The 27,899-nt window shown below is 37.5% G+C and overlaps 1 protein-coding gene across 1 annotated transcript; it reads left to right on the forward strand.

Moving 5' to 3' along the window:
* The first annotated feature begins 15,651 nt into the window (after window positions 1-15,651).
* Window positions 15,652-17,135, forward strand: LOC140139248 (NXPE family member 1-like). The gene has a single exon (XM_072161028.1). The coding sequence runs from the start codon at window positions 15,684-15,686 to the stop codon at window positions 17,133-17,135; it is 1,452 nt and encodes a 483-aa protein (XP_072017129.1). The 5' UTR covers window positions 15,652-15,683.
* Window positions 17,136-27,899: the final 10,764 nt, after the last annotated feature.

Here is a 27,899-nt window from a genome sequence, read left to right on the forward strand (position 1 = left end):
GTAGATAGTTAATGAAGTAGTGTGCTATCAGCAGTAGATATTGGATGAAGTAATTTGCTATCAGCAGTAGATAGTGGATGAAGTAGTGTGATATCAGCAGTGGATAGTCATAATTGTGGATGCAGTAGTGTACTATCAGCAGTAGTAATGTGCTATCAGCAGTAGATAGTGGATGAAGTAGTGTGATATCAGCAGTGGATAGTCATAATTGGGGATGAAGTAGTGTACTATCAGCAGTAGATAGTAGCGTGTTATCAGCAGTAGATATTGGATGAAGTAATGTGCATCAGCAGTAGATAGTGGATGAAGTAGTGTGATATCAGCAGTGGATAGTTATAATTGTGGATGAAGTAGTGTGCTATCAACAGTAGATAGTAGTGTGCTATCAGCAGTAGATATTGGATAAAGTAATGTGCTACCATAATTATGGACGAAGTAGTGTACTAGTTACCAGTAGTAGGTAGTGGATGAAGTAGTGTGAAGTAGTTTTCTATCAACAGTAGGTAGCGGACGAAGTATAGTGTGCTATCAGCAGTAGATAGCGGATGAAGTAGTGTGTTATCAACAGTGGATAGTGAATGAAGTAATGTGCTATCAGCAGTAGAAAGTGGAAAAAGTAGTGTGCTATCAGCAGTAGATAGTGGAGGAAGTAGTGTGCTATCAGCAGTAGATAGTGGAAAAAGTAATATGCTATCAGCAGTAGATAGTGGATGAAGTAGTGTGCTATCAGCAGAAGATAGTGGATGAAGTAGTGTGCTATCAGCAGTAGATAGTGAATGAAGTAGTGTGCTATCAGCAGTAGATAGTGGAAAAAGTAATATGCTATCAGCAGTGGATAGTGGATGAAGTAGTGTGCTATCAGCAGTATATAGTGGATGAAGTAGTGTGCTATCAGCAGAAGATAGTGGATGAAGTAGTGTGATATCAGCAGTAGATAGTGGAAAAAGTAATATGCTATCAGCAGTGGATAGTGGATGAAGTAGTGTGCTATCAGCAGTAGATAGTGGATGAAGTAGTGTGCTATCACCAGTAGATAGTAGATGAAGTAGTGTGCTATCAGCAGTAGATAGTGGATGAAGTAGTGTGCTATCAGCAGTAGATAGTGGATGAAGTAGTGTGATATCAGCAGTAGATAGTGGAAAAAGTAATATGCTATCAGCAGTAGATAGTGGATGAAGTAGTGTGCTATCAGCAGAAGATAGTGGATGAAGTAGTGTGATATCAGCAGTAGATAGTGGAAAAAGTAATATGCTATCAGCAGTGGATAGTGGATGAAGTAGTGTGCTATCAGCAGTAGATAGTGGATGAAGTAGTGTGCTATCAGCAGTAGATAGTGGATGAAGTAGTGTGCTATCAGCAGTAGATAGTGGATGAAGTAGTGTGCTATCAGCAGTAGATAGTGGATGAAGTAGTGTGCTATCAGCAGTAGATCGTGGATGAAGTAGTGTGCTATCAGCAGTAGATAGTGGATGAAGTAGTGTGCTATCAGCAGTAGATAGTGGAAAAAGTAATATGCTATCAGCAGTGGATAGTGGATGAAGTAGTGTGCTATCAGCAGTAGATAGTGGATGAAGTAGTGTGCTATCAGCAGTAGATAGTGGATGAAGTAGTGTGCTATCAGTAGTAGATAGTGGATGAAGTAGTGTGCTATCAGCAGTAGATAGTGGATGAAGTAGTGTGCTATCAGCAGTAGATAGTGGATGAAGTAGTGTGCTATCAGCAGTAGAAAGTGGATGAAGTAGTGTGCTATCAGCAGTAGATAGTGGAAAAAGTAATATGCTATCAGCAGTGGATAGTGGATGAAGTAGTGTGCTATCAGCAGTAGAAAGTGGATGAAGTAGTGTGCTATCAGCAGTAGATAGTGGATGAAGTAGTGTGCTATCAGCAGTAGATAGTGGATGAAGTAGTGTGCTATCAGCAGTAGATAGTGGATGAAGTAGTGTGCTATCAGCAGTAGATAGTGGATGAAGTAGTGTGCTATCAGCAGTAGATTGTGGATGAAGTAGTGTGCTATCAGCAGTAGATAGTGGATGAAGTAGTGTGCTATCAGCAGTAGATAGTGGAAGAAGTAGTGTGCTATCAGCAGTAGATAGTGGAAAAAGTAATATGCTATCAGCAGTAGATAGTGGATGAAGTAGTGTGCTATCAGCAGTAGATAGTGGAAAAAGTAGTGTGCTATCAGCAGTGGATAGTGGATGAAGTAGTGTGCTATCAGCAGTAGATAGTGGAGGAAGTAGTGTGCTATCAGCAGTAGATAGTGGATGAAGTAGTGTGCTATCAGCAGTAGATAGTGGATGAAGTAGTGTGCTATCAGCAGTAGATAGTGGATGAAGTAGTGTGCTATCAGCAGTAGATAGTGGATGAAGTAGTGTGCTATCAGCAGTATATATAGTGGATGAAGTAGTGTGCTATCAGCAGTTGATAGTGGATGAAGTAGTGTGCTATCAGCAGTAGATAGTGAATGAAGTAGTGTGTTATCAGCAGTAGATAGCAGATAAAGTAGTGTGCTCTCAACAGTAGGTAGTGGATGAAGTAGTGTTCTATCAACAGTAGGTAGCGGACGAAGTAGTGTGCTATCAGCAGTAGATATGATGAAATAGTGTGCTATCAGCAGTAGAGATGATGAAATAGTGTGCTATCAGCAGTAGATATGATGAAATAGTGTGCTATCAGCAGTAGATATGATGAAATAGTGTGCTATCAGCAGTAGATATGTTGAAATAGTGTGCTATCAGCAGTAGATATGATGAAATAGTGTGCTATCAGCAGTAGATATGATGAAATAGTGTGCTATCAGCAGTAGATATGATGAAGTAGTGTGCTATCAGCAGTAGATATGATGAAGTAGTGTGCTATCAGCAGTAGATATGATGAAATAGTGTGCTATCAGCAGTAGAGATGATGAAATAGTGTGCTATCAGCAGTAGATATGATGAAATAGTGTGCTATCAGCAGTAGATATGATGAAATAGTGTGCTATCAGCAGTAGATATGTTGAAATAGTGTGCTATCAGCAGTAGATATGATGAAATAGTGTGCTATCAGCAGTAGATATGATGAAATAGTGTGCTATCAGCAGTAGATATGATGAAGTAGTGTGCTATCAGCAGTAGATATGATGAAGTAGTGTGCTATCAGCAGTAGATAGTTGATGAAGCAGTGTGCTATCAGCAGTAGATAGTTGATGAAGTAGTGTGCTATCAGCAGTAGATAGTTGATGAAGTAGTGTGCTATCAGTAGTAGCTATGATGAAGTGGTGTGCTATCAGCTGTAGATAGTTGATAAAGTAGTGTGCTATCAGCAGTATATATGATGAAGTAGTGTGCTATCAGCAGTATATATGATGAAGTAGTGTGCTATCAGCAGTATATATGATGAAGTAGTGTGCTATCAGCAGTATATATGATGAAGTAGTGTGCTATCAGCAGTATATATATGATGAAGTAGTGTGCTATCAGCAGTATATATGATGAAGTAGTGTGCTATCAGCAGTATATATGATGAAGTAGTGTGCTATCAGCAGTATATAGTGGAAAAAGTAATATGCTATCAGCAGTAGATAGTGGATGAAGTAGTGTGCTATCAGCAGTAGATAGTGGAAAAAGTAGTGTGCTATCAGCAGTGGATAGTGGATGAAGTAGTGTGCTATCAGCAGTATATATAGTGGATGAAGTAGTGTGCTATCAGCAGTAGATAGTGGAAAAAGTAATATGCTATCAGCAGTAGATAGTGGATGAAGTAGTGTGCTATCAGCAGTAGATAGTGGAAAAAGTAGTGTGCTATCAGCAGTGGATAGTGGATGAAGTAGTGTGCTATCAGCAGTAGATAGTGGAGGAAGTAGTGTGCTATCAGCAGTAGATAGTGGATGAAGTAGTGTGCTATCAGCAGTAGATAGTGGATGAAGTAGTGTGCTATCAGCAGTAGATAGTGGATGAAGTAGTGTGCTATCAGCAGTAGATAGTGGATGAAGTAGTGTGCTATCAGCAGTATATATAGTGGATGAAGTAGTGTGCTATCAGCAGTTGATAGTGGATGAAGTAGTGTGCTATCAGCAGTAGATAGTGAATGAAGTAGTGTGTTATCAGCAGTAGATAGCAGATAAAGTAGTGTGCTCTCAACAGTAGGTAGTGGATGAAGTAGTGTTCTATCAACAGTAGGTAGCGGACGAAGTAGTGTGCTATCAGCAGTAGATATGATGAAATAGTGTGCTATCAGCAGTAGAGATGATGAAATAGTGTGCTATCAGCAGTAGATATGATGAAATAGTGTGCTATCAGCAGTAGATATGATGAAATAGTGTGCTATCAGCAGTAGATATGTTGAAATAGTGTGCTATCAGCAGTAGATATGATGAAATAGTGTGCTATCAGCAGTAGATATGATGAAATAGTGTGCTATCAGCAGTAGATATGATGAAGTAGTGTGCTATCAGCAGTAGATATGATGAAGTAGTGTGCTATCAGCAGTAGATATGATGAAATAGTGTGCTATCAGCAGTAGAGATGATGAAATAGTGTGCTATCAGCAGTAGATATGATGAAATAGTGTGCTATCAGCAGTAGATATGATGAAATAGTGTGCTATCAGCAGTAGATATGTTGAAATAGTGTGCTATCAGCAGTAGATATGATGAAATAGTGTGCTATCAGCAGTAGATATGATGAAATAGTGTGCTATCAGCAGTAGATATGATGAAGTAGTGTGCTATCAGCAGTAGATATGATGAAGTAGTGTGCTATCAGCAGTAGATAGTTGATGAAGCAGTGTGCTATCAGCAGTAGATAGTTGATGAAGTAGTGTGCTATCAGCAGTAGATAGTTGATGAAGTAGTGTGCTATCAGTAGTAGCTATGATGAAGTGGTGTGCTATCAGCTGTAGATAGTTGATAAAGTAGTGTGCTATCAGCAGTATATATGATGAAGTAGTGTGCTATCAGCAGTATATATGATGAAGTAGTGTGCTATCAGCAGTATATATGATGAAGTAGTGTGCTATCAGCAGTATATATGATGAAGTAGTGTGCTATCAGCAGTATATATGATGAAGTAGTGTGCTATCAGCAGTATATATGATGAAGTAGTGTGCTATCAGCAGTATATATGATGAAGTAGTGTGCTATCAGCAGTATATATGATGAAGTAGTGTGCTATCAGCAGTATATATGATGAAGTAGTGTGCTATCAGCAGTATATAGGATGAAGTAGTGTGCTATCAGCAGTATATAGGATGAAGTAGTGTGCTATCAGCAGTATATATGATGAAGTAGTGTGCTATCAGCAGTATATATGAAGTAGTGTGCTATCAGCAGTATATATGATGAAGTAGTGTGCTATCAGCAGTATATATGATGAAGTAGTGTGCTATCAGCAGTATATATGATGAAGTAGTGTGCTATCAGCAGTATATATGATGAAGTAGTGTGCTATCAGCAGTATATATGATGAAGTAGTGTGCTATCAGCAGTATATATGATGAAGTAGTGTGCTATCAGCAGTATATATGATGAAGTAGTGTGCTATCAGCAGTATATATGATGAAGTAGTGTGCTATCAGCAGTATATATGATGAAGTAGTGTGCTATCAGCAGTATATATGATGAAGTAGTGTGCTATCAGCAGTATATATGATGAAGTAGTGTGCTATCAGCAGTATATATGATGAAGTAGTGTGCTATCAGCAGTATATATGATGAAGTAGTGTGCTATCAGCAGTATATATGATGAAGTAGTGTGCTATCAGCAGTATATATGATGAAGTAGTGTGCTATCAGCAGTATATATGATGAAGTAGTGTGCTATCAGCAGTATATATGATGAAGTAGTGTGCTATCAGCAGTATATATGATGAAGTAGTGTGCTATCAGCAGTATATATGATGAAGTAGTGTGCTATCAGCAGTATATATGATGAAGTAGTGTGCTATCAGCAGTATATATGATGAAGTAGTGTGCTATCAGCAGTATATATGATGAAGTAGTGTGCTATCAGCAGTATATATGATGAAGTAGTGTGCTATCAGCAGTATATATGATGAAGTAGTGTGCTATCAGCAGTATATATGATGAAGTAGTGTGCTATTAGTGTGCTATCAGCAGTATATATGATGAAGTAGTGTGCTATTAGTGTGCTATCAGCAGTATATATGATGAAGTAGTGTGCTATCAGCAGTAGATAGTGGATGAAGTAGTGTGCTATCAGCAGTAGATACTGGAAAAAGTAATATGCTATCAGCAGTGGATAGTGGATGAAGTAGTGTGCTATCAGCAGTAGATAGTGGATGAAGTAGTGTGCTATCAGCAGTAGATAGTGGATGAAGTAGTGTGCTATCAGCAGTAGATAGTGGATGAAGTAGTGTGCTATCAGCAGTAGATAGTGGATGAAGTAGTGTGCTATCAGCAGTAGATAGTGGATGAAGTAGTGTGCTATCAGCAGTAGATAGTGGATGAAGTAGTGTGCTATCAGCAGTAGATAGTGGATGAAGTAGTGTGCTATCAGCAGTAGATAGTGGATGAAGTAGTGTGCTATCAGCAGTAGATAGTGGATGAAGTAGTGTGCTATCAGCAGTAGATAGTGGATGAAGTAGTGTGCTATCAGCAGTAGATAGTGGATGAAGTAGTGTGCTATCAGCAGTAGATAGTGGAAAAAGTAATATGCTATCAGCAGTAGATATACTATCAGCAGTAGATAGCAGATAAAGTACACTGTAAATACAGTGCTTAGGATTTAAACACTTGCAAGTAAACTAAACACGTTTAAAGTCTAAGCACAAGTATTTTTTGTGTTTAAATCTGTGATACATCTTTATTCTACATGTTTAGATTGCACACATTTGAAGTTCTAAACAGTTGGTAAATATTTACGTGTTTCGAAGTTTGATACTTCCAGTTACATGTTTAGGATTTAAATGCATCGTGAATACATGAAAAAAATGTAAACACAAAATAGCTAAACGTTTTGTAGAAAACATGTTTACAGTTTTGACGCCTATTCAAAAGATGCTCGTCAAACTGTAGGACACCCGCTTCGAAGAGTAACACTTCCAGTTACATGTTTAGGATTTAAACACGTCCATGTTTTAAATAGCGCGGTTTTGTCCCACGTGACATAAAAGAACAATTTCGATTGGTCAATCAGACGCAGCTCGCAGACGATTTTGACAAAATTCGATCTTTTGTGCCGTAGCCGAGAAGGAAGCAATACGCATTTTGTATCTTCAATCAAAATGGACAATCCTTTCATTAATTTGCTCGGAAAAGAATGGTCATCTATGGAAGAATATGACGAGAGACAAGCAGAGTATTTGGGGAAGATGTTGGAGAGGTATTGAAAGGTAGACGGCTTATTTATTGTTATTTTCATGATTTCATATGAACGCACACGTACCCGGGACTCACCATTACATGGTGATTAAGCTTAACAAATAACAATCATCTAGCATGTTAGCATGTTGTTAGCATGTTGTTAGCATTTTGGATGCTTTTGGACAATGTAGGAATTACGTCAGTATTGTGTGACGATTTAATTCTCGGACAGGCTGAACGCAACAGCGAAGATTAAGATGATTGTTATTTGTTAAGCTTAATCATCATGATCATAATCATGTAATGGCGAGTCCCGGGTACGTGTGCGATCATATGAAATCATGAAAATAACAATAAATAAGCCGTCTTACTTTTCAATACCTCTCCAACATCTTCCCCAAATACTCTGCTTGTCTCACTCCATACCTCTTACATAAATGACCATTCTTTTCCGAGCAAATTAATGAAAGGATTTTCCATTTTGACTGAAGATACAAAATGCACAGCATGTAAACATGTTTAAATCCAAAACACAAATCAATCTAAACGCATCATAAGGCTAAACACATTTTACTGTTTCAAACCTAAATGATTGTCAATCTAAACATGTTTAAACTCTAAACAGGAGTGCCCTAAACATAAAATTGACCTAAACGTTACAAAATGGGGACGAGATCGGTGTTTAGATTTCGTGTTTAAGGTTTAAACACTGTATTTACAGTGTAGTGTGCTATCAGCAGTAGATAGTGGAAAAAGTAATGTGCTATCAGCAGTAGATAGTGGAAGAAGTAGTGTGCTATCAGCAGTAGATAGTGGAAAAAGTAATGTGCTATCAGCAGTAGATAGTGGATGAAGTAGTGTGCTATCAGCAGTAGATAGTGGAAAAAGTAGTGTGCTATCAGCAGTGGATAGTGGATGAAGTAGTGTGCTATCAGCAGTAGATAGTGGAGGAAGTAGTGTGCTATCAGCAGTAGATAGTGGATGAAGTAGTGTGCTATCAGCAGTAGATAGTGGATGAAGTAGTGTGCTATCAGCAGTAGATAGTGGATGAAGTAGTGTGCTATCAGCAGTAGATAGATGGATGAAGTAGTGTGCTATCAGCAGTAGATATGATGAAGTAGTGTGCTATCAGCAGTAGATATGATGAAATAGTGTGCTATCAGCAGTAGAGATGATGAAATAGTGTGCTATCAGCAGTAGATATGATGAAATAGTGTGCTATCAGCAGTAGATATGATGAAATAGTGTGCTATCAGCAGTAGATATGATGAAGTAGTGTGCTATCAGCAGTAGATATGATGAAATAGTGTGCTATCAGCAGTAGATATGATGAAAGTAGTGTGCTATCAGCAGTAGATATGATGAAGTAGTGTGCTATCAGCAGTAGATAGTTGATGAAGTAGTGTGCTATCAGCAGTAGATAGTTGATGAAGCAGTGTGCTATCAGCAGTAGATAGTTGATGAAGCAGTGTGCTATCAGCAGTAGATAGTTGATGAAGTAGTGTGCTATCAGCAGTAGATAGTTGATGAAGTAGTGTGCTATCGGCAGTAGATAGTTGATGAAGTAGTGTGCTATCAGCAGTATATATGATGAAGTAGTGTGCTATCAGCAGTATATATGATGAAGTAGTGTGCTATCAGCAGTATATATGATGAAGTAGTGTGCTATCAGCAGTATATATGATGAAGTAGTGTGCTATCAGCAGTATATATGATGAAGTAGTGTGCTATCAGCAGTATATATGATGAAGTAGTGTGCTATCAGCAGTATATATGATGAAGTAGTGTGCTATCAGCAGTATATATGATGAAGTAGTGTGCTATCAGCAGTATATATGATGAAGTAGTGTGCTATCAGCAGTATATATGATGAAGTAGTGTGCTATCAGCAGTATATATGATGAAGTAGTGTGCTATCAGCAGTATATATGATGAAGTAGTGTGCTATCAGCAGTATATATGATGAAGTAGTGTGCTATCAGCAGTATATATGATGAAGTAGTGTGCTATCAGCAGTATATATGATGAAGTAGGGTGCTATCAGCAGTATATATGATGAAGTAGTGTGCTATCAGCAGTATATATGATGAAGTAGTGTGCTATCAGCAGTATATATGATGAAGTAGTGTGCTATCAGCAGTATATATGATGAAGTAGTGTGCTATCAGCAGTATATATGATGAAGTAGTGTGCTATCAGCAGTATATATGATGAAGTAGTGTGCTATCAGCAGTATATATGATGAAGTAGTGTGCTATCAGCAGTATATATGACGAAGTAGTGTGCTATCAGCAGTATATATGATGAAGTAGTGTGCTATCAGCAGTATATATGATGAAGTAGTGTGCTATCAGCAGTATATATGATGAAGTAGTGTGCTATCAGCAGTATATATGATGAAGTAGTGTGCTATCAGCAGTATATATGATGAAGTAGTGTGCTATCAGCAGTATATATGATGAAGTAGTGTGCTATCAGCAGTATATATGATGAAGTAGTGTGCTATCAGCAGTATATATGATGAAGTAGTGTGCTATCAGCAGTATATATGATGAAGTAGTGTGCTATCAGCAGTATATATGATGAAGTAGTGTGCTATCAGCAGTATATATGATGAAGTAGTGTGCTATCAGCAGTATATATGATGAAGTAGTGTGCTATCAGCAGTATATATGATGAAGTAGTGTGCTATCAGCTGTATATATGATGAAGTAGTGTGCTATCAGCAGTATATATGATGAAGTAGTGTGCTATCAGCAGTATATATGATGAAGTAGTGTGCTATCAGCAGTATATATGATGAAGTAGTGTGCTATCAGCAGTATATATGATGAAGTAGTGTGCTATCAGCAGTATATATGATGAAGTAGTGTGCTATCAGCAGTATATATGATGAAGTAGTGTGCTATCAGCAGTATATATGATGAAAGAAGTAGTATATATGTGCTATCAGCAGTATATATGATGAAGTAGTGTGCTATCAGCAGTATATATGATGAAGTAGTGTGCTATCAGCAGTATATATGATGAAGTAGTGTGCTATCAGCAGTATATATGATGAAGTAGTGTGCTATCAGCAGTATATATGATGAAGTAGTGTGCTATCAGCAGTATATATGATGAAGTAGTGTGCTATCAGCAGTATATATGATGAAGTAGTGTGCTATCAGCAGTATATATGATGAAGTAGTGTGCTATCAGCAGTATATATGATGAAGTAGTGTGCTATCAGCAGTATATATGATGAAGTAGTGTGCTATCAGCAGTATATATGATGAAGTAGTGTGCTATCAGCAGTATATATGATGAAGTAGTGTGCTATCAGCAGTATATATGATGAAGTAGTGTGCTATCAGCAGTATATAGGATGAAGTAGTGTGCTATCAGCAGTATATAGGATGAAGTAGTGTGCTATCAGCAGTATATAGGATGAAGTAGTGTGCTATCAGCAGTATATATGAAGTAGTGTGCTATCAGCAGTATATATGACGAAGTAGTGTGCTATCAGCAGTATATATGACGAAGTAGTGTGCTATCAGCAGTATATATGACGAAGTAGTGTGCTATCAGCAGTATATATGACGAAGTAGTGTGCTATCAGCAGTATATATGACGAAGTAGTGTGCTATCAGCAGTATATATGACGAAGTAGTGTGCTATCAGCAGTATATATGACGAAGTAGTGTGCTATCAGCAGTATATATGACGAAGTAGTGTGCTATCAGCAGTATATATGATGAAGTAGTGTGCTATCAGCAGTATATATGATGAAGTAGTGTGCTATCAGCAGTATATATGATGAAGTAGTGTGCTATCAGCAGTATATATGATGAAGTAGTGTGCTATCAGCAGTATATATGATGAAGTAGTGTGCTATCAGCAGTATATATGATGAAGTAGTGTGCTATCAGCAGTATATATGATGAAGTAGTGTGCTATCAGCAGTATATATGATGAAGTAGTGTGCTATCAGCAGTATATATGATGAAGTAGTGTGCTATCAGCAGTATATATGATGAAGTAGTGTGCTATCAGCAGTATATATGACGAAGTAGTGTGCTATCAGCAGTATATATGACGAAGTAGTGTGCTATCAGCAGTATATATGACGAAGTAGTGTGCTATCAGCAGTATATATGACGAAGTAGTGTGCTATCAGCAGTATATATGACGAAGTAGTGTGCTATCAGCAGTATATATGACGAAGTAGTGTGCTATCAGCAGTATATATGATGAAGTAGTGTGCTATCAGCAGTATATATGATGAAGAAGTAGTGTGCTATCAGCAGTATATATGATGAAGTAGTGTGCTATCAGCAGTATATATGATGAAGTAGTGTGCTATCAGCAGTATATATGATGAAGTAGTGTGCTATCAGCAGTATATATGATGAAGTAGTGTGCTATCAGCAGTATATATGATGAAGTAGTGTGCTATCAGCAGTATATATGATGAAGTAGTGTGCTATCAGCAGTATATATGATGAAGTAGTGTGCTATCAGCAGTATATATGATGAAGTAGTGTGCTATCAGCAGTATATATGATGAAGTAGTGTGCTATCAGCAGTATATATGATGAAGTAGTGTGCTATCAGCAGTATATATGATGAAGTAGTGTGCTATCAGCAGCAGTAGATAGTGAATGAAGTAGTGTGCCATCAGCAGTAGATAGTTGATGAAGTAGTGTGCTATCAGCAGTATATATGATGAAGTAGTGTGCTATCAGCAGTAATATGATGAAGTAGTGTGCTATCAGCAGTAATATGATGAAGTAGTGTGCTATCAGCAGTAATATGATGAAGTAGTGTGCTATCAGCAGTAGATAGTTGATAAAGTAGTGTGTTATCAGCAGTATATATGATGAAGTAGTGTGCTATCAGCAGTAGATAGTGAATGAAGTAGTGTGCTATCAGCAGTAGATAGTGGATGAATTAGTGTGCTATCAGCAGTAGATATGATGAAGTAGTGTGCTATCAGCAGTAGATAGTTGATGAAGTAGTGTGCTATCAGCAGTAGAGAGTGGATGAAGTAGTGTGTTATCAACCGTAGATAGTGGATGAAGTAGTGTACTATCAGCAGTAGATAGTGGATGAAGTAGTGTGCTATCAGCAGTTTATAGTGAATGAACTAGTGTGCTATCAGCAGTAGATAGTGGATGAAGTAGTGTGCTATCAGCAGTAGATATGATGAAGTAGTGTGCTATCGCAGCAGAAGATATGATGAAGCAGTGTGCTATCAGCAGTAGATAGTGGATGTGCTACCAGCAGTAGATATACGGTAGTGGATGAAGTAGTGTGCTATCAGCAGTAGATAGTGGAACGAGCCGTAAAGACTCAAGGCCAAATACACCTTTTGCCATCAGTTCTCACACTCATGGATACAGCACCTTAGGAATGAAAACAGAAAATGCCAAAAGAAAAGCAGTGGAAACAAGCCATCATTCTGAGAGAGCAATATGATCCCAGACTATGACACCTAATTACATTTATAATAATCTCAGAATAAATTCCTATTGTAAAAATATCGTTGTCCTCTTAAAAATATAAGATTTAAGTCCTCCAATATGTCTCAACTGCAAAAGAGAACATTAGCTTAGAATTCAAAGCTCGTGTTCTGCGCTGCTTGTGGTGAATTTGCCACACTTTTAATGAGTGGGTCGTAAAAGAGCAAAGAAAAGAGACCTTAATATCGGGCCTGTAAAAGGCAAAGAAAATATACCTTAATGGGCCCGTAAAAAGAAAAAGAGCCCTTATAGTGGGCCTGTAACAAGCAAAGAAGAGATACTTTAATGGGCCCGTAAACAGCAAATTATTATAGCTATTATTATGACAATTCTTATATTTCTATGAATTACCTTTATTTTACTGGTATGCAGGTTAGTGGTACGTTACTGGTGAGTGCATGCAGTTACACAGTATTATTTTTTGTTACAGTGTTACCGTTTAATTTATAATTGAAACGTAATAAATACGCTTACATACCTAACAAATTATGCATACACATCGTGGGGATATGCAAACCACTGGAGCTCCCTCAGCAATGTTCATCATGTTCATCGGTAACATCCTACCATTGCCTGGCAACTTTGAACGAATATGGCTTCAAAACCCAATCTCCAGTTGACTGCCCGGCACCTTGGCAGAAGCAGCGGTTTAACCGCGTTCTATATTGGTGTGAACATTAGAAACCAAACCGCTCTTGAAGAATCGGCGGTCGGCAGTCTACCGGCGGTTGACTTTTAACGCCAACCCAATCCCGGATCTCAAAACTGGTATTGTTATGTGCCCCCAAAATATTCCATAATATTCATGTATTTTGTCATCAGACATTAGTTTTCACTTGTTTTGATATTTATCTCCATTTGTTTGTACATGGAATATTCTAGAATGCTAATGATTAAAGTGATCAAGAAAGTCATATCTAGTGGAGGTTTCTGGAAACATTTGGATAGTACTATAATGACCCTGAAGCTTCTGGAATACTAGTGGTGGCGCTATTACAGTAACCACTTATGCACACTAATGAAACCTGATTGGTTTGTGTTGAGGTAATGTGTTATTTTTAGAACTGATGTATACCATGTATACTGACTAATGAGTGATTGGCTTGGGGTGATGTAAGGATCTATTTTAAGAAATAAAGTAATGTGCCATATACGGGATGATTAAATGTTGTAATATGCCATAAATATATAGTTCAGATTATTCTAGAAGGGTAAGAAATGGTATATCAAGCCTGGACATGAAATGATTTAGAGAAGCTGTATGAAGTTCTAAGAGGGAACTCTGTGAAATTTATGTTAGCCAGTAGTGGTACATAGTTACCATAATTGAAGTCTTCAAACTTCGGTTCGCGGTTCTTGTGTTGGAGGATAAAATACGCCAAAGGCGGTAGTGGAGCAAATAGCAGACTGAAACATAGGCGTAGATCCGGGGGGTGGGGTGGGGGATGGGGGGATAAATCCCCCCCCAATATTTTGCCAGGGGGGATGGTCCATACAATCATCCCCCCATGTTGAGACCTGTATATGGGTTTCTGACCAAATTAACCTCATATTTGGCCATTTTTGGCAAATTTTCCGCGCTACGCGCAAATTTATCCCGCTTTTGCACCATATTTCATTAATTTAGCTTCAGAATGGCAAACATTTTCGCGCGCTTCGCGCGCATTTGTTCAATGAACTTAATCTGTCGCCAAAGAGTGCTGGTTTTTTCCAACCCCATCCCCCCAATGTCAAAAAGAAATCTACGCTACTGGACTGAAATATCTCCATCATCGAACTGTGGTATTTTGCTGGACTAACATAGTGTTTTATCTGACTGTCAAGTGGAGCAAAAAGCTTGCTCAAGAGATCTCACAAGAGAGGAAGACATTTGAAAAGCACTAGCGTAGCAGCTAGGATAGTGAAAACATAGTCATCAGGACTTTGGACTGAGATTGTGGTAAACCATGGGGTTACCTTGGGTGGACAGGATCTTGGACATTGCCGGATCCTGGATCAAGAACTGAGACCATCAAAAGAATCTCATCAGATCTTCAGCTAATCAAGATCACCAGGCTTAGATAAGTAATCGCGGTAAAAAGATATCTGTGTAATATTTATAAGTTTAATTATTGTATGATTCTGTATTATTATTTGATTGACAGCCATACTGCACTAATTAATAAATAATAATCATTTTGTTGATTAATAAATAGTGTGTTTAGGTGTTTGCTGTTCAGTAAACTCGGAAGCAGGTGATTTTGGCCTGGGTCATTTTAGTGACCATAACAGTATAAATAGGCTACTCCTCACAGATCGTGCCCTGATAAAACCGGCGTTCAACTATTGTCAACACATTTCAAAGTCCACAACTATCAAGAAAGGCGCATCCACATTCTCATGCCTAGTAATCAAAGTTCGGTGATTTGTGAGTTCACCGTGCATGCATACAAACGAGCGACCAAAGAAACGCTCTTTTTTTGTCACAGTATTTTGTATGTATATTACAAAACAAAATGGCAGAAACAACTGATCCCCTGGCTAGTATTAGATTACAGGTAGTACCACCGGCTGACCAACCTAATTTAAGAAAAAGCAGGAGACGCCTAGAAAAAACAAAAATTGTTACACTTTTCATTTTTGTCACATTCGTTGCTTTCATTTACGGTACAAGCTCAATTTCGGTCACACGCGATTTTCGACCGCCTGTTATAATTCAAAGACAGCATCCGCACGATTTAAATAACACTACAGTGCGCCTCGACGGATTGAACTCTCCATCTATACACTCGAGCCAACCATATTCCGATTCATGGCTTCCAGCATTCAATGCTTTCAAATACTTGAATGGAATTTACACATTGTCTTCGAATCCGTGGATTCATTCAGATTCAGGAAGTATGGGCACAACAAGCGCAGAAACGTCGTATTACAAATTACTTAATCCAACGGACATTAAAGTTGGTGATATAATACATTTTGCTGTCACAGTACAAGATGCTAATGAGAGAAAGCGTGTAGGAGGTGGTGACTTCTGGTTTGCTACTCTTTCTTCTGACAAGAACCCTAAAGCAAGCACTGCAGGCAAGATCGTAGACTATGACAACGGGACATATAGTGTTTACTTTGTCGCAGCTTGGAATGGATCTGCCGAAGTCAACATTTCTTTAGTTCATCATGCTGATGCTATAAAATTCCTTGATACTCTTTGGGAAACCCAACGTCTTGAATGGACAGCTTCATATAACATTGATAATAAAGTAGCCAACACATCTTGCTTTACTTTAACATCCGGAATAAGTACATGGAATAATATGTGTGAATATCCAAATCCAAATGCACTTGGAAAAACTAGTTTTATGTGCGAAAAACGAAGTGGATTTCCTTGCTCTTCGCTGGTTTATGCAAGCACTAGCACAATGAACCAAAAGAACATGATTGATAATATGAAACGACTTTTGAAAGGTCATGAAGACTTATTTGGAATATCAAACGGTTCTTGGAACGCTTATCAACCTCTACGTTCTGGTCCGAAACAGATAGAAATCAAAGGACATGGACATTTAGTGCCACCCATCGATTTGCCTTTCTGTGGTCCTAACATAGAAATACCTATAAGTGATGGGTTTTGGCTTGATGGAATCTGGACATCTTTTAAGTGTAAAAAACCTAGCCTGGACGTCCAATATATTGGAGAATGTTTGAGAAATAAAGAAATATATCTACTAGGTGATTCTACTATAAGACAATGGGGAAATGTATTGGTTCCATTAATGGCTGGTCATCGTATTGATAATGTGCACGGGACTGAGACAAATAAGTTTGTAAAACACCACGTTAAAGCCTATAATTTCACATTGACATTCCATTTCCACCAGTTACAAATTGCTACAGTTTACCCACAAGAACTTCCTGAATATGAGGTTGACGTGATAGATTCTTTAAGAAGTCCTGAATGCAATTATGTCATAGTCTTTGATGCTGGTTTTCATTACGTTCAGTGGTCAAGAGAAGCTTATAAAGACCGCCTTCTGCACCTTCGTGCTGCATCCATGCAGTTACTTACAAGATGTCCAGATGTACCGATTGTTTTCAAAGGACTGCATCCTCGAGATCATCCCTATGACGTTTACATGAATGTTGCAATTAGTGACTATATAATTCATGAAATGCTAAAACTCACGCGACACATTTTCAATCAACCAGGAATACAGATTTATTTGTTGGAAACGTGGGACTTGGCTCTTTCTTACCCGTCCGCAAATGCAGTCCATATGCCACACCATACTGAGAAAGAAGAGGAGATCGCCATGTTTTTGTCATATGCCTGCCATATGAAAAGAATAAAATAGGCTATTGGAACATACTCATGCTTTTTGTATTAGATGCATTCAAGAAACATCTGGTTGGAATATTGGACTTTTGGTCAACTTTCATTTGCAGCATATTTTACGAGTTGACATTTGAACCGATCAACCGAAAAGTCCAGGAAGGCAAGTTTTCCTTCTTTGATAGGTTCTTGGGTGAACTTGATGTGCTCATTCACTTGATTGATATGTTCGAAGAAGGGGGTCAGCTGATCTTTCTTTAGCTTCACCCAAGTATCGTCGACGTAGCGAAACCAGTGCGTTGGTGGCGTACCAGTGAACGAATCTAGAGCTGTGCGTTCAAACTGTTCCTTGAACAAATTAACCACGGTCGGTGACATAGGTGAACCCATCGCGCAACCATGGCGTTGTCTATTAAATGTTACAGATGAAATAGGTAGTCATGGTAGTGGTCAAACACAGTTCCAGTAATCCGCACACTTGTGATGCGCTAAGGTCTGTTTTATCCTTCCAGGTTTTGTCCTTCCCTAAACAAATGCGTACGACATCTACCTTTTCCTTGGGTGGTACACATGTAAACAGTGCCGACACATCATGAAGTTATAGTCTCCTTGTCATGTATCTGTATGTCCTAAATCTTATTGACAAAGTCCTGTGAATTGATGATGTGATGCTCTGACTTCCCAGCCAGAGGGCCCATTATATACGCAACATGTTTGGCTACATTGTATGTAACTGAATCCACACTACTGATAATCGGTTTCAGTACAGTGGAGCATGTTCTGTATGAATCTTGGGAAGACCGTAAATTTTGGCACTGATTTACCAGGATACAATCTATGATACAAAAGGCGATCTATTACTTGTATGAGTTCTTCCAAGTTGTTGCAAATTATCGAGGGTTCAGATAGGTGGTGGCCGCATTGCATTCCCTAAATTCAGTAAATTTTCATCGTCAACCGTGTAATTGAATGGGATTATTTTGAAATTTTAAAACGCTTGAAATATCACAAACAAATAGGTCTATGTTGATAAATAATATTTATACAAGCTAAAACCGTTGGGGTTCGATAATGAACCCCACAAAACTAACGAGTATATTGGAAAATGCCATACGGCCGGGCGGTTTCACAAGTTGCCGGCTCGATCATGTCATCCGCCGCCTGGGTTCAGAACTAGAAAGCCGTAACTCACTATGCCCAGCTCTCACAAAATGAGCATAAAGTTGGCTCATTGCTTTGGTCTTCAAAAATCAACATTTCCTCCACGATGTCTTTTGTTTTCTATTGAATTTGTACATGATTAATGGACTGTATCTTCTATAGTCCCTGGCAACTGTATGCGCATTTTGTGGGAACAGGTGATTGTGAGTTTAGGCTTTCTGGCTACCAACCCTCGTTATCAATGACCTTCTATCTATAACTGCTGGGGTAGCCTTTCAGAAATTATGCTTTTGTGTCGCTCAAAAGTTTTCATACTTACTCATGGTACTCAGGTTTGTCTAAAACTATACATTGCAACGGCCTTTATCGGCAGGCAAGATTATGATGTCATCATCTTTGTCGAGTGTTCTAGTAGCTTCCCGTTGCTGTTTACTGAGGTTGGAATTGGGAACCTTAGCGTTGGTAAGAAAATAGTTACCTATCAGCGTCAGCTGTCAAGTTAGCTCAACCGATAAGGCGTTCTACTGTGGTGCGAGATGTTGCGGGTTCGAACCCTGGCTGTGGTATAGTACACTCTCATGTAAAAAATTTGAGTTAGCTTGAATTTCCCCTGGACAATGAACTTACAGCTAATTGTTTCGTTGTAACCCGTACGAAACTCAGGGAGCTAATCAATTGGTCAATTGTGGAATGTTTAGGGTGTGCGCTTCTAAGCAGCAAAGTCCCCAAGCTGTTGTTAAATGGTTTATGGAATGATGTATACCTGTGTGAGTACTACAATGTGATTAGACCATACGACCATGTGACTTTTGCAACTTGAGTAAGCTGTATTTTCTTCTCAAACAATAATACAAATGTTTTCTATATTTACCCGCTGTAAGTTTGTGTTTCAATTAATGATCGATCACAATTTATAAGACTTCCTTGGCAGAGAAGTGGTTTATTTTGGCGATATTTGTGGGGGAAATCATCATAATATGAAAATTGTAAGAAATCCCTTTAGAATAATAATTGGATCAGCTGATCATCAAATGTATATAAATGTTAAATAAAACAAGTGCTAGAATTATATTATCCTGTAAAATGACGTTTTGTTAATACTTAACCAAGACACCTGTATTATGTATAAGACTTACAATTTTTCACAAGGTCATTGACTGTTGCTTAGCAACTTTTTTTAGTTTTTGACTTTTGACGATCTGATAACTGACAAGAAATCAACTGGCAACTCAGTTGCTAAGCAGCAGTCAACATCAGCTGTATACAGATCGTCATTACAACAATAGCATCGATAAAGGAAACTGACAGTTTCCGAAACGTCTGCAAGTAAGTGGGTATTTTATTGGACTAGTCGTAAGAAATCACAACTAACAATTCTAGTGTTTAGAGTAGAGTATTGAAGTAATCATGTGTGCAATTTTTGTTCATTTTTATGGAGAGGATTTTAAGATATGACCTTGTGAAAAATTTTAAGTTTCTTTTTGAGGCCAGTTTATATTGTTCTAGGGCTGTTACATACAGAACATCTGGTAGTGCTAGTGGTTCTAGCCCGGGGTTCTTGCAAATTTAAAGAACTCAAAATGGTTGTTTCTAGGGTACATGCCACAAAATAGCTTCCCATAGACTTTACGTGCAAAATAGGGGTCACGTTTTAGGCTATAAGTCGAGTTACGTCTTACTTTGAAATATATATTTGATATCATCTTTATAATCAGAACAAAATTCTGCATAACATATCTGAAAATGACACCATATTTTAGGTCTACTTTTTGAGAAAAATAGCGCTATATAAAAGACCCGATTTTCCCGTGTTTACGTCCGACTGCTAACCGCGTTTTGACCTCGTGTGTTCATGCGCTCATCATCGTAAACATCACTCAAATTTTCGCGTTTTCTGTTCAAATTAGTAGAGATCACATTCACAAGTTCTAGCAAAACACGATTTGCAACACTCAAATTGTTAATATTGTACCGATTTTGCACATTTTTAAGGTAAAGTTGGGACTAGAGTCGTAATAAACTTTTACCGGAAACCGCTTCACACGCGGATTTAGTGGCATGCACCCTTGAAGAGGCTAAAACATCGTTTTTAGGCCTTGAAAATGATTTTGTTATCTTTTTCACTGCATTTTGAATTAATTGTAAGAAATTGTGGGTTATTTTCTTTCATACTTTAGACAGGATGTCGATTTCAAGCACAAGCATGATAGCCGACAATTGCCATTTTTCGTCATTTTGACGCACATGAATGCACAATGGTTGCTGATTTGCTATTTTCATGAAGATATTAATTGATGTTAAGAGTAAACGTTCTTTAAACATCTTTAACAAGTGCATAACTTCAAAATTAAAACATTCTCAGTACCTGCAGAATATTTAAAAAGACAAGAAATGTCAATCAAGTAGGCCTACCCCCCCCCTTCAGCGTCACTTTTAACCCGTTTTGTCCAAAAAGCAAATGTAATGAATGGCTAGGCCTATTTGAAATTAAATATTAATATAAATTAAACTTTGAATGTTATAACAATTTAAAATACTGGACAGTGGTATAAATAAAGCAAACTAGAAACTTAAATATCTTAAATCTAATATTTTATGTAATTTTATTAAAATTGAAGGCCAAAACTTGAGTTTAAGTGACAAAAAATTGGTTAAAAATAACAATGAAATTGAAAAACTTCTTTGTAATTTAAACACCAATAAAAATGTTTTCAATATTTTGAAACTCTTCTTTATTCATATCAAAAGGTTTCAAACTTCTACCAAAATCGGAACTTTTATTAAATTGGAAATAAAAGCAGGCCTATTCGCGGCAAACGCACATACAGCGAAAAACCTGGCGGCGTCCATGAACGCGCTTGTTGATGTCCCTCCTCTTTTCTTCGCGTGCATTTTAAATAGATAAAGACGCGCGGAAAACGCATGGAATTGCTCCTTAAAGGGTACATGCCACAAAATAGCTTCCCATAGACTTTACGTGCAAAATAGGGGTCACGTTTTAGGCTATAAGTCGAGTTACGTCTTACTTTGAAATATATATTTGATATCATCTTAATCAGAACAAAATTCTGCATAACATATCTGAAAATGACACCATATTTTAGGTCTACTTTTTGAGAAAAATAGCGCTATATAAAAGACCCGATTTTCCCGTGTTTACGTCCGACTGCTAACCGCGTTTTGACCTCGTGTGTTCATGCGCTCATCATCGTAAACATCACTCAAATTTTCGCGTTTTCTGTTCAAATTAGTAGAGATCACATTCACAAGTTCTAGCAAAACACGATTTGCAACACTAAAATTGTTAATATTGTACCGATTTTGCACATTTTTTATGCAAAGTTGGGACTATAGTCGTGATAAACTTTTACCGGAAACCGCTTCACACGCGGATTTAGTGGCATGCACCCTCTAGTCTTTACAGAACTTTTTCATGCCAAAAATGGTTCTTTCTGGCCATCACAGAGTCTATTTTAGTTCTTGTGGGTTTTATGTATAGGACTGCTTAAGAACTCTTTTAGGTTCTACTTGGAACCTTTATATTTAGTATTTATATACGTACATGAAAGCGAAGTTAAGGTTGATTTATATCGTTTACAAAATCATTGTATTCAATATTGTTATTTAAGTTGAACGTAAAGACTTGCTTTTTTGACAGGGACAGGGGGCGACATTTTGATTTGCAAGTAGGCCCTAGGCTAGCTTCAATTCAACATTAGAAGATAGATTAAACATAGTTTATATTATCTTTCTCGAGTCAGTTAGTTAGATATTGTTTTTATTATATCTCTAAATGAAATGATGAGAAGTATATAAAAGTATATATTTTCAGAAAGGAAATGATGCAAGGAATTCAACTAGCATAACAGATTTCTGCTCAAAATTTACTGACTCGAGGAAAGTATACGGACTAGGTAAGTGATAAAGTAATGTGCAACCGGCATTAGATATAGTTGAGAAAGTCATGATGTTATCAGTAGTAGATAGTTGATGAAGTAGTGTGCTATCAGCAGTAGATACCGTAGTAGAAGAAGTAGTGTGCTATCAGCAGTAGATAGTAGAAGTAGTGTGCTATCAGCAGTAGATAGTTGATGAAGTAGTGTGCTATCAGCAGTAGATATTGGATGAAGTAATGTGCTATCAGCAGTATTATAGTCGATGAAGTAATGTGCTATCAGCAGTAGATAGTGGATGAAGTAATGTGGTAGTAGATAGTGGATGAAGTAGTGTGCTATCAGCAGTAGATAGTGGATGAAGTAATGTGCTATCAGCAGTAGATATTGGATGACGTAGTGTGCTATCAGCAGTAGATAGTGGATGAAGTAGTGTGCTATCAGCAGTAGATAGTGGATGAAGTAATGTGCTATCAGCAGTAGATTGGATGAAGTAATGTGCTATCAGCAGTAGATAGTGGTGAAGTAGTGTGCTATCAGCAGTAGATAGTGGATGAAGTAATGTGCTATCAGCAGTAGATTGGATGAAGTAATGTGCTGTCAGCAGTAGATAGTGGATGAAGTAGTGTGCTATGAGCAGTAGATAGTGGATGAAGTAGTGTGCTATGAGCAGTAGATAGTGGATGAAGTAGTGTGCTATGAGCAGTAGATAGTGGATGAAGTAGTGTGCTATCAGCAGTAGTTATGATGAAGTAGTGTGCTATGAGCAGTAGATAGTGGATGAAGTAGTGTGCTATGAGCAGTAGATAGTGGATGAATTAGTGTGCTATGAGCAGTAGATAGTGGATGAAGTAGTGTGCTATCAGCAGTAGTTATGATGAAGTAGTGTGCTATCAGCAGTAGTTATGATGAAGTAGTGTGCTATGAGCAGTAGATAGTGGATGAAGTAGTGTGCTGAAGTAGTGTGCTATGAGCAGTAGATAGTGGATGCAGTAGTGTGCTATCAGCAGTAGATAGTGGATGAAGTAGTGTGCTATGAGCAGTAGATAGTGGATGAAGTAGTGTGCTGTCAGCAGTAGATAGTGGATGAAGTAATGTGATATCAGCAGTAGATAGTGGATGAAGTAGTGTGCTATGAGCAGTACATACTGGACAAAGTAGTGTATCAGCAGTATGAAGTAGTTGTTACGAGCCGTAAAGACTAAAGACTAAATACACCTTTCCCATCAGTTCTCACACTACAGCACCTTGGGAATGACAACAGAAAATGCCACAAGAGAAGCAGTAGACACAGGCCATCATTCTGAGAAAGCAATGATTGCAGAGTGTGACACCTAAGTACAATTATTTCAGAAATATTCTTATTGTAAAAATATCGTTGTCCTCTTAAAAAAAAGATTTGAGACCTCTACCATGAAAAATATATCTCAACTACAAAAGAGAGAATTAGCTTAGAGTTCAAATCTCGTGTTCAGCGCTGCTTGTGGTGAGTTTGTCACACTGCTAACGCCCTCGTCAGGTACATTTTTAAATTAAAAATCAAATTGTTGTATGCCATAGGGGGCGGAAAAAAATAATCGGGAACTCTTCTATAATTATGAAAAACTGTGATTAGAGGGAATTTGTAAACCTTTACATTCACCATATGTCTTATTAATGTACGCATGGGATCTGATCTATATAGTGAAGGGAAAAAGTTGGACAGTAATCTTGTTCTATTGTGAACCATAATCTGCATCGTCGGAGATTCATATGAATTTCATACGAAAATGAAGCTTAGATCCCCCAGGACGCCAAATATGGGAGACACAAGTCAAAACACGCATAGAAATATCTCTACAGTTGATTTTGTATAGGCCACTCAATAGGCCTACACATTCCATATTTGGAATACTGAGGGTCCATGCCTTTTTTTTATTATTATGATTCTTATTTTTGAGGATGCATTACTCAAAAAGTCAGATTTTTCCTTGACCAGTACTTTATCTTTAACCTGTTTAAGATCATTTTATTACTCTTCTGTAATAGGGTGTGCACCTAAGTTCCGGACTACAAAAATTTAGCCAAATAGTGATTCCTCAGTTTACTACCAAACTACATAAAATGATACGAATTACGATGGATCACATGTAGGTTTATTGTTGTTGATATATTTATTCAAGCCATTAAGCGTACATGTATAGCAACTTATTTTCTTCACTCTAAGTAAATAAACAGTATCTGCTTTGGGTATCGCTTGCCTTTAACTTTGGGAATAGTGATTAAAATATTTACCTCACAAAAGAAATATCAATATACAGTGAACACTCTTAGAAAAGAAAGTCCCCTTGAAAAACCTTTTTTTTTTTTTTTTTCGGGAGAACCCTTGGAGGTTCTTAGGAAGAACCATAAAAGGAGCTTACGACACACCGTGGAACCTTTTTGGTGTTATGAAAGTCATTTAGAGTTTTTTGGTTCTCCAAAGGCTCTAAATTTAAGTCATTTAGAACTTTTTGGTTGTCCAAAGGTTCTAATTTTTTAAGAACCTGAAGGGTTGAATAGAGAGGTTCCCACTAGAACCTCCAAATTCAAAAGGGGCTCATGAAAATCTAAGAACTTTTGTAGAACCATTAAAAGTTATGCATTGGATTCAGAGAACCAATAAAAGTTCTTCAGATTGCCTTAAGACCCTTTTTGGTTCTTCTAAGAAACATTCTCCTGAGAGGAAAAAAGGTTCCTTTGGAACTTCCTTTTCTAACAGTCTATCCGCTAAGTAGGGAAGTTTACTTGAAGATACTGCATTTAGGCCGTATAAAATTAATGTTTTGGTTCTCGTCCCCTCCCTCCTCAATTTCTGGGATTTGTCAGATTTTTTTTTTTTATAGATTTTTCAATTATTTTAGACTTTGGAATGATTTATTAATTTTTCATACATATAAATAAGTTTATTAGAGAACAAGGATCACTTCCAAGTCTTTTTGTGGTACTCTAGGGGGTTTATTCCTCAGAATCTCACAAAAAAAAAAAAAAAAGTGCCTCATCGTTTCCTCGAGCACTGTTGGAAAAGACCGAAAACTACTGACAATGCTGATTTTACATTGAAAAAAAAACACCTCCCTCCCTCATAAATTCATGAAAATCCTCTGGACGAGAACCAAAATATTAATTTTATATGGCCTTATAGTGGCTGATTAAAAACACCTGTCTCCAAGTAAGAAGGCAATATCGGATATGTTGTGTATGACTGCAGGTATACTGCACTCTAAAAAAAATTTAAAACTAGTAAAAATTACCCAAATGCTGCATAAAAAGGGGACAGAGCAACAAAATGAGTAAATAGAATTAAATATTGATTATTTTTTTACTCAATATGAGTTCTATTTAATCAACATTGAGTTCAATTCACTCATTTTGTAGCTCTGTTCAGTTTTGTACTCAACAGTTGAGTAATGATTTTTTGCAGTGTGAGTTCGTACTCGGCAGGACATCTTAATTGGATAGCCTATACATTAAGGGGGTCGATCTTTTGTGCGTAATTATAAAGGGCCAGGGGATTCACTCTATCATTAAAAAAATTATTTGAAGAAGTCAAAGAGCCCTAGAAATAAAAACTGTAGTGTAATTCGCGCCAGATACAATTTCTTTATACGACAAAAATTAATTTTTGTAATCGATCAAAAAACGAACGTTTTATATCAATTTTAAATTTAGCCTGAATCTGTAAATATGGTACCTCTCGCCCTTTTTTGAGTCAACCATTATGCAGCAAACCATTGTTGAAGCTATTTCACATACATGTACAAAACATTCTAGAGAAAGACTGGGGACATATAGTGTTGAAATATCTTTTGTTGATTTCGAATGATAATGTCATGAAGTCGTAAATTTTAAGCTCAAATTCCTAAAACCAAAACAAAACATTGCGACGCAGATTATTCCCGACTTACGCAATTTCATCATCACATCAGTGTCTTTATTATTTTTTGAAACCTTTCCCAAACGTTCGTGCTATTTATGCATAAAACGGCTAATCTATCTTTACAAAACGCGTCTTTTTTAGTAAACAAAAGGCTAAAGATGGCATTATGAGATTTATCTTTTATCATTACACTCCATCGCTCAACTGCCACGGTGGCCGAGCGGTAAAGCGCTAGACGCGTAATCGAAGGAAGTTTAGAATCGCTGGTTCGAGTCCCAACAAAGCCCGTGGAAACTTTTCTTTCTTCAAAATTCATGATCGCATTCCGAAATGAGTCACTTGTCGGTAAATCATGTCTCGTATCCTTAAAGGTGAACATCATTGAAAATAAAGTTATATATCAATGGAAAGCTTATGATATCAGGATATTAAAAATAATTTTTTCCGATTTTTTTGATGGCCAATAAAGCTGAAAAATTAAAAAATTAATGAAGTTTTGGTCTTTTTAAGGCGCCCAAAAAGCACCCAAATCAATCGTCTTTGACCTTGAGAATGCTCGTGACGTAAGCTCAGGGTTCGCAGTCACGTGATCCTACTCGGAAACATGTAAACAAGACTTGCTTCCTGTACTTTGCAAGCTGCCCGGCAAGTCTGATTTTCACAATAAAGCTTGAAATGAGAAGAATCTTCAAGTTGCTGATTCCTTCTATATATTAAGAAATAATAGAATTATTGTCAACACGAAAATGTTCCGTAAATTTTGACAAAATCAGTCATAACTGGCTGGGTATAACTGGGTAATTGAGTTTGAATTTCGCGCTGGGATCAATTCCATGCGCAAATGATTGCTGCTACCTTATACCGTTCATGTCATGGACTGAATAAACATGATCGAATAACAAATTAAATAACTTGTTTGTGACATTCCCTATTCTTGATTCATTTTAAAATATCTGATTTTTAAAAATATCGTCTTGTAGTAATCAAAAAATTAATAAAAAAACCCGCCGATTTCATCAAATCCAGCCCATAAAGGTTTTCATATTTAGCGCATTGCGGTAATACATTCTTCCGGTACATTCTTTCCACGCAATCACGATTGAAAGAAACAGATACTTTATTATAAAATAAATACAATTTAGGCTTAGTAGACCGTTATTTGATGGAATTCTGAAATCTGAATAAAATTAAAATATTGTCACTTGTGTCACGAATCTTTTAATGATACTACAATCAGTGTACTGAAAAAGTGAAACATTCATGTTTTATGGATTACCGAACACGATGCGTAAATTGCTGCTTTTATGCTGAAGAAATTAACACGCAGCCGCGCCGATCAAGGTGGGCAAACACAGCGACTCGCTTCGTCTCTCCGGCAGCACAAGTTTGCGCCGTGTTTCAGCAGATTTGATCAATCATTCCCTTATATTTGGAACATTTACAGGAATAAATTTTGCTGATGAAGTAGCAATAAGTTGGAAATATCAGAATGTGAATATCAAATCGGTCATTTTGTCTGCAAGTACAGTACGTACAGTCGCGGATACGGAACACTCGGCGACTGAGACTCAGTCATAGTCAGTCACTGTACTGAGTTCACCCCGCCCCGTATGTATCTACGAGTTCGCCTATCATACATGACCGAGGTTGTTAAGTTAAGAAATAATTAAAAAATCCCGTACATGTACCTTATTCTATTCCTTCATTTTCTCATTGTGATAAGTTCATCTCAACTTGGTGTGACGATCTGAACTGGTAGCACTAGCAGTTATTTTTTGCTATCTGTTTTCATTCCGGTTCTTCGGCGAATCTTCGCTCTTCGTGCTTTACTGTA

The sequence above is a fragment of the Amphiura filiformis genome, chromosome 18 (assembly GCF_039555335.1).
Source record: "Amphiura filiformis chromosome 18, Afil_fr2py, whole genome shotgun sequence".
NCBI lineage: Eukaryota > Metazoa > Echinodermata > Ophiuroidea > Amphilepidida > Amphiuridae > Amphiura > Amphiura filiformis.

What these genes read in the sequence shown, in the direction of transcription:
- LOC140139248 (XM_072161028.1), top strand. Translation starts at nt 15,684, where the DNA reads ATGGGCACAACAAGCGCAGAAACGTCGTATTACAAATTACTTAATCCA.